The sequence below is a fragment of the Ammodytes marinus genome, assembly GCF_949987685.1.
Source record: "Ammodytes marinus genome assembly, chromosome: 9".
Classification (NCBI taxonomy): Eukaryota; Metazoa; Chordata; class Actinopteri; order Uranoscopiformes; family Ammodytidae; genus Ammodytes; species Ammodytes marinus.
This window is the reverse complement of record NC_137213.1, coordinates 12113017-12120835: the sequence shown is the minus strand read 5'-3', so window position 1 is coordinate 12120835 and position 7819 is coordinate 12113017. Positions and strand designations below refer to the sequence as shown.

At 40.2% G+C, this 7819-nt stretch overlaps 1 protein-coding gene across 1 annotated transcript; it reads right to left on the bottom strand.

Annotated features, from left to right (window-relative positions):
- Positions 1 to 281: 281 nt before the first annotated feature.
- LOC307255118 (noelin-3) lies at positions 282 to 6640 on the bottom strand (the record flags this gene model as incomplete). Its single annotated transcript, XM_080033745.1, has 4 exons — positions 6488 to 6640; positions 3448 to 3667; positions 1714 to 1820; positions 282 to 959 (listed from the first exon to the last, which is right to left on the bottom strand). Exons 1-4 carry the CDS (start codon positions 6632 to 6634, stop codon positions 282 to 284), a joined length of 1152 nt encoding a protein of 383 aa, XP_079889871.1. The 5' UTR covers positions 6635 to 6640.
- Between the last annotated feature and the right edge of the window lie 1179 nt (positions 6641 to 7819).

Sequence of the window (7819 nt, the reverse complement as noted above, 5' to 3'; positions counted from 1 at the left end):
GAAAAAAATGCATTTTAATATGCACCTAATCTTTCAGAATTTCTGTTTGCTATCCTTTATTTTCATAGTGTCACGTTTCTGTATGGAAAAAAATATTTCACATGAACACAGACACACAGCAAGATGGCAATAATTACATTTGTAAAAAAATGCTCAAACCTAACTAGGGAGAGATGACATGAATGAAAAAAAAACTGCATTCGAACATTCAAGCGCAGCCATCCATATTTCCCATGTGTTTTTTTTCTCTTCTATCATGTGCAGTGTGTGTTCCTTTTGCTTTAAGAGTCGTCCTCCGTTTTAATGATGTGGAAAAGCGTGACATTAAACAGGATCTGGTGTCCATTATTCCAGCCGTACAGCGCGCGGTCCCTTGCGTTGTAGTCCAGCATGGACATGTGAAAGTACTGGTTGTGAAAGGGAATGTCTGTGTACTCGTACGTGGAGGTTTTGGTCGAATAGGCGTAATACACTTTAGCGCCGGTCAGGTGGGAATTAGTGATATAGAGCGTACCGCAGATCATAAAAGACTCTCCGGCATTTCTTTTAGAATATTCCGTGTTCCATGTGTTGAGGATTTGGAGCGTATCCGGATTGAGCTGGCTTATGACCACATTTCCTGCGTTTTGATTGGTTGCGTAGACAGCCCATAGCCCCAGTTCATCCGCCATTAGGTCGATGTCAGAGAAGCCCCCCCAGGTGTAAGGGTAAACGTTGTGGAAGCCCGCCGACTCCAAGCCCCTCTGGGTGACCACGCGGCCCGTCTCGAAGCTGTAGCGCACCACGATGTTGCTCTGCATCTTGTTGTAGTACAGCGAGCCGTTGTACACCACGTGGTTGGTGCCCGCCCATTTGAAAGGCAGGTTGTAGCTCCTGGACTCCACGCCCGCCACAAAGTCGTCCAGGGATTTGAATTCTTTCACTATCTTGTTGTTGGTGTAGCTGTCCATGTACCACACCTGTGAGGAGGACACAAATAAATACAATCAGCTGTTGGCGAAATTGGAAACATCCCTTATCAACTTAGCACTAGTACAAAAAAGGGACCTATGTATATTTATTTTGTTTTGATAAGGGGAAAGAGAGAATTTACTAAAAGGAGGACGACAGAACTCCAAGAAATAGGGGAATAGAAACATCCAGAGTCCAGACACAAACATTCAATGACAATTACTTTTTAAGGTCCGCATTAGAGTTTTTGACCACCAATCAACTGTTGGTATGAAGTGATGTCTTGTTATAGAACAGGTCTCTTTGTGGTATTTTGTACCTGTTTGTATCAGCATATGTTTGGATACAGTCAGGAAGCTGACACAATGTTCATGTTCTTTTGTTTTGAAACTTCTGTGTCGTGGTCACAGCATCCTTCTAAGGTCATTAATGAGCCCTCAGCTCTCCAGGGATGTTTATAAAGTCTATGCTTTCCCCCATTCTGTGAAACACGCTTCTAACTCTTCCATTTAGTCAGGTAGTGTTGCATGATCTTTGACATTCGGTATAAATGATCCCAGCAGCATCATGTTCAGTGTTTGTTCTCAGCATTCAAGTGTACAAATAGTATTAGTGAGTGTGATTTTCTAATTCAAAAACATCTACCTCCCCCTCTGAACAACAGGAGGGAAGCGCTCGTATGCAAATCCTCCAATCGCACACTGTTGCTTCAAAAGCCCTGACATCACACACAGAGCAGAACAGCACAGTTACTGGGCTCACCCTGTTGTTTTTGGAAGACGCCTGTGGGTCGGTCATCCACGCTCCAAATCTGGTCCCTGAAGTCTTCACCGTCAGCGGCCCAGTGATCTTCATCAGCTTGCCACACGCTGCGAAAAACACATCACACAGCTCACAGCACAGACATACAGTACAAACGGCTCCACAAAATAAGACTGCAGGCAATTTTATCATGAAGGCAATACTGGGGTAGATCTCAATGGACAGGATAGCATCAATCTGGCAGTGGCTCCTTTTAACAAAAAAAAAAATCTTGATGTTGTTTGTCTGTGTTGTTCAGAAACTGAACTATCTACTAAAGGCTGTTATACAAATACAGAGGATAACCCTGAACAGCAACAACTCATAATATCACTTATGATACTATTTTCGAGTGTTACAAATATGAATTCATTTCTTTCTTTGTTGTATTACTTTTATCTTGGTTTCTTTATTTGTTTTTCTTTTGTGGTGGGTAGATTTAACTGATAAGAATAGATAGGAATACATAATATTTTGCATCAGCCTTTCCAATCACCATTTGTTGTTGAATGAGTTACAATGTGATGCTGTATGTTTAAAAATATTGTTTTATAATGACTGAATCAAATAACTACTACTACAACAACTTCTTCCTATGTGTCAGACCTGCAAGACGTATTCCCACATGGTTATTCATAATATTTGACGTACTTCATCTGCACTTGATTAATCTCGGCAGACACTTTAATTGTGCCAAATGACAGTAGGCTATCACTTGAACGCGAGCTCTATAGTTGCCTGTTACATATTTAACTGCTTTTGTACCTAATCAATCTGAGCTCATGCACAATGCATGCTTAAGTAATCACCTCGAACTCGGACAGACTTCACAGCCACATCCCATTACCATTCACGTGTTAGCTATTTACGCTGACACTTTGACAGGCTTCATCAGTGTTGATAACCTGGCAGTTTGGAAAATTGGAGTTTAGTCATGCAAACCTCTCTCTGAGACAAAGCTGCACTGCAGGCAGAATTGATCTTATTACGTTATAGCATATTTGAACACAAATCTTGTTAGTGCCAGACTGCAAATGGCAAAGAAGGAACCAGATAAACACAAATTAAAGCTACAGTGCTTAACTTTTTCATATAAATTTATGTTGGTTACATTCAAGCCATCGCCAAATGAGTTGACACAAAGTTGATTAAGCCTATCGTCTCCGCACAACTCACTCTGTATTTCTCAATATGGCGAACTGGTCTCGCCCCTGACACTTGTGAAGGAGCTCAGAAAAATCCCAAGAAACGCCCCAAGAAATGTTTCAATTGTTGATTCTACTGCTAAGCAACAACCTGGACGTACAGCAGAAGGAATTAAAAATCCATGCGCAATCACCAATCTACACTCATGTAGATGCGCCGACAGTGTTGTTGTAATTCCTCAGAATTCCTTGTGGGGAGCTACAGAAGTTACGCACTTTAGCTTTAAATATACAAAATTGTGATTTTGTAGAAGCCTTGATTGAAGAGTAAAAAGATTTGCAGTGTATACCTCTAGCTTGGAAATGTCATTCTCCAAATAAGTTTTTCTCAAGCCACAGCATTATTGCAGCATTATTTGTAGCAGTTTCAATCTGTCTGCCTGCTCTGTATCTAAACTGCCAATCTGCTGCATAGCTGCGAGAAATGTGCTCCCTGTACCATTCCATTATCTGGTGTCACCATGCCTGGATTCTCAGTAATCGAACTTACTGAGTTTATTCATACAGTTGCGGAGGCGGTTTTCCAGGTTCAGGACCCTCTGTTGCAGCTCTTCGTAGTCGTATGCTCCCATCTCTTCCTGTATGCCCATCAACACTGCAGACAGGTTCCTGATCTCCTCTTTGAACTGGCCGATGAGCTTGGCGTCGGTCTTGTATTGCTCCAACACAGGGATGAGCGGCTGCAGAGACTCCATCTTTCCCTTCAGCTCCTAGAAAAAAAGCACAGATATGAGATAACACACTATTTAGAAAAAAACGCTCGTCTTAAGTAATCTCTCAATCAGGCGAAAAGCTGTTTGTTTTCAAAAATACCATCCATTCCATCATATGCATGTGTTTACCCTCTAAAAATAGGATTCTAGTGTGGTGGATTTTGAATGGTTAATACCAGAGTTTGCTGAGTACCCAGGGGGCAAAGTGATTTTATGGACATGGAGCGTTGTACAAGGTTGTTCACCAAAAATGACATCCAGGACCTTCCACGATCACAACCTGGGTGGACAACCTTGTCAACAAGCTGCTGGAAAGCTACAGCGGGCCGACATAGCAAATCAGAACCACTGTTTAAAGGCCTACTTCACCGGTTTGAATATGAAGGTGTATTGAATTCTGAGATCCTATGTAGTATAAATGTGCGAAAAAAATTTAAATCGGTTCATCCTAGCCTGAGAAAAGGCAGAAAGAGTGTTTTTTTTAACCCTATATTTCTCTTTCTCGTGACATCACAGAAAGAGAAATATAGGGTTAAAAAAAACGTACTTTGTAAATATTACTGTGATGTCTTTTACTGTGACATCACAGTAATATTTACAAAGTACGTTTTTTTTTAAACCCTGTATTTCTCTTTCTGTGATGTCACGAGAAAGAGAAATATAGGGTTAAAAAAACACTCTTTCTGCCTTTTCTCAGGCTAGGATGAACCGATTTTAATTTTTTTTGCACATTTATACTACATAGGATCTCAGAATTCAATACACCTTCATATTCAAACCGGTGAAGTAGGCCTTTAAGTGAATGGGGGTGAATGGGGATGGGCTAATGGGGAATTTTTTGAACTTATAGATATCATTATGAAACTTTGCCAGTTGATTACTGACATTAAAACGAAAACTTTTTGTATTACAGTATTTTCGAAAATGTTTAAATAAATATGAAAAATCATCAATATCTTACTAATGATGCGTACATTTGCATATCTGCAAAGCCCCAAAAAACTGCCTGAAGCCTTTCCTAATCACAGTTCAAATTTGATCAATAACCCATAGAAAATAAATTTTTTACACAGTTACATGTCATGTGCTATGGACCAAAAGTGTCCTTTTGGAGTCTCCAGCTGGTATTTTAGGAAACGGCTAGACATTCCCTTGGAAAAAACAGTGTAAAAAATTCATTTTCTATGGGTTATTGATCAAATTTGAACTGTGATTAGGAAAAGCTTCAGGCAGTTGGACACTTGTTTTGTTTTAAAAATTAAAAAACAAATTGACACTGCTTTTGTCCAACATCTAGATTTTGGGGCTTTGCAGATATGCAAATGTACGCATCATTAGTAAGATATTGATGATCTTTCATATTTATTCAAACTTTTTGGAAAATACTGTAATACAAAAAGTTGTTGTTTTAATGTCAGTAATCAACTTGCAAAGTTTCATAATGATATCTATAAGTTTAAAAAATTCCCTATTAGCCCATCCCCATTCACTTAAACAGTGGTTCTGATTTGCTCTATGTCAGCCCTCTGTAGCTTTCCAGCAGCTAGTTGACCAGGTTGTCCACCCAGGTTGGGATCCTAGAAGGTCCTGGATATCATTTCTGGTGAACAACCTTTTACAACGCTCCATGTCTGTTTTTCCAAAAAAAAGGGGTTTTGCCCCCTAGGTAGAGCGTGTATGTCTTAAAGGTTGGGGTCACTGGGGGAGAACGAGCACCCATAGAAGGACTTGTGTTTGAGACCATCTGTCTATTTGTAGATAATAATACACTTGATACCCCCCCATACATGAGATATAAGACACTGTTCTGTAGCTATCAAGAAGTGCCATGCGGCCTCAGCCTGCTGCTTCAATGCTCCATGAAATCCTCTGTATGTCTGATGGAAGCTCCTGAAATAAACCTTTCTGAAACACAATGATGATGTCCAGCCTCGCCTTTGTCTTTGTCGCCATGGGGAACATTCGGCTACTACACTAGCACTCATTATTTAGAGATGAAAATAAATGATTATACCTGCATCTAATTATAGTGGGTCAATGCTTGATAAATATAAACAGAATTGGCCTCCTCCTCTGTTGAGCAGATAATGCAGATTCCTCTTTCACTTCTTGCTGATTGATTTTTAAAATAAACATTGGTGATTGCAGGAAAAAAAGGTGTCAAGGGTCTACAAAGGGCAAAACCAATTTTTAAAGGGGGGGGGGGAATAATATAAAATAATTATTATAGACTTTGCTGTCTTTTTTCATCGTGATCTGATATCAATGTTTATTATGCAATGTAAGGTTGGAAAACGTAAGGTGTCTCTCCTTGTGTGAAAATACAAAGTTTTTCTCCATGAAAAGTAGCAAGATTGTGGAAAGCTGCCATGATATCAGTTAGAGGCAGGTTTAAACTTGATGTTTTGCCCAACCATGTAACGCTAAATGCCATTTGACAAAATGTATGTGCTGTTTAACATACAACTTGTACTTGATCACTTCTGTGAAAAGCAGAGTGTTCTTTGCCAACACGCTGCTTTGAAATGGTAACACAAAGGGATAACGGAAATGCTTCATATAACCATCAGGATCGTGTCACTTTCATTGATAAAAACTTTGAAGAATCCATGCTGCATTCACAGTCTGTCAAGCTTTTAGGAGAATTTTGTGCTTGGCCGGGCAGTGCTAAACCTGTATTGATCTTTATCCGGGGCAAAAGTTTATCACTTCAGATGCTCCTCAGGTATGTTTAGAGGGCATCCTTCCACAGCCCTTTACCTGTGATGTTTTTATCACAAAGTTAAAACATAAAAACTAAATATATATACATCCTACCTGAAAGTTTTTGTTGACCAGCGTCTTCCTGTCCGATTCTATCTGTCGGAACTTTGAGCGCAGTCCCTTGATCTGGCTCTCCATCCTCATGATATACTGGAAGTCCCTCTGCGTGCGCAGGTTCAGCACCTCGATTGACTGTGACATGTTCTGCACCTTTTGAAGAGAAGGGGGAAACAGCGGCGTATTGATTTTTCCATCCAGCGCGTGATTAAAATGTCCCCCATGTTCAGCCGGTCAGTCCGAAAAGCCTGCCATGCTCTAACTTCCCACAGGAACAAATCAACGTTTTGACCTCCAACGGGCCTGTCTTTTTAACCATCCACGGGTGAGCTAAGTAGAGCTTTGGAATGGATTTTTCATTGGACAAGGGAAATGTTACATGGCAGTTTACTTACTCAGTATTCTCTTGTGCAATATGCACTCGCACGAGAACAAAGTTGACAGTTCCAGACTCAATAACTCACGTTAGTTAGTAAAAGTAAGTAAAACGTTCTCAAAATACAAACATTGAATCTTTGCTATCTTTATAAAGCAGACAATGAGTTGAACACATTACTCTCTATGTACAGGGGGCTGTGAGACAGAGTAAAGGGACTGTCTACAAAGGAAACACCGAAGTGAAAAATATACCTTCACTCTCATACAGTGCAGTGCAGTTATTAGTCAAGCGTAGATGATGTCTATTTATAAAAAACTTCCTCCTCTTGTTATTTTCCCTCTACTGTGGCCTTGGTATTCTCCTGTACATTTCAGAGTAGACATTTGACACACAAACCTTACAGTGTCTCTCTCTGGTTAGCAATAGTTCACTAGGTTTATGGGGCATGTGAACAAGACAAAAGTGCTCCTTTCTCTCTTCTCTCTCACTCTAAGTGTAACTCACCAACACTATTAGAGCACATCACTAGCAAAGTGGCACAAAACACTCACGCACTGTGTTCTGCATACTGTTCTGGCTGTGGTAGTGGGATCCTCAAATGGCCTCATTGAAGCCCTGAGGCGGCTTGGTACATTAGTGTCAAAAGGCCACAGTGAATGACGGAGAACAGCCTTTGGCATACAGCATTAGAATGTAGGCTAGAGCAATGTTTCCTTATATGGCGTACTAATTGATGAAAGTGACTGTGGTGCTGCGCTATTTATTTGTTGGTAGAAAATGCATTAAATCACCACTGTCATGTGGGGGAAACAACATCTCAAGTCATGTTTCCACTTCAATTCACAATGTTGGGCTTTTGTATTCAGAGCTACTTTTTAAGAAAACAATGAAATATGCATGCTTCTATTTTTTCAAAAATCCAGATAGATGTCGAAGAGAGACTTTCTGAG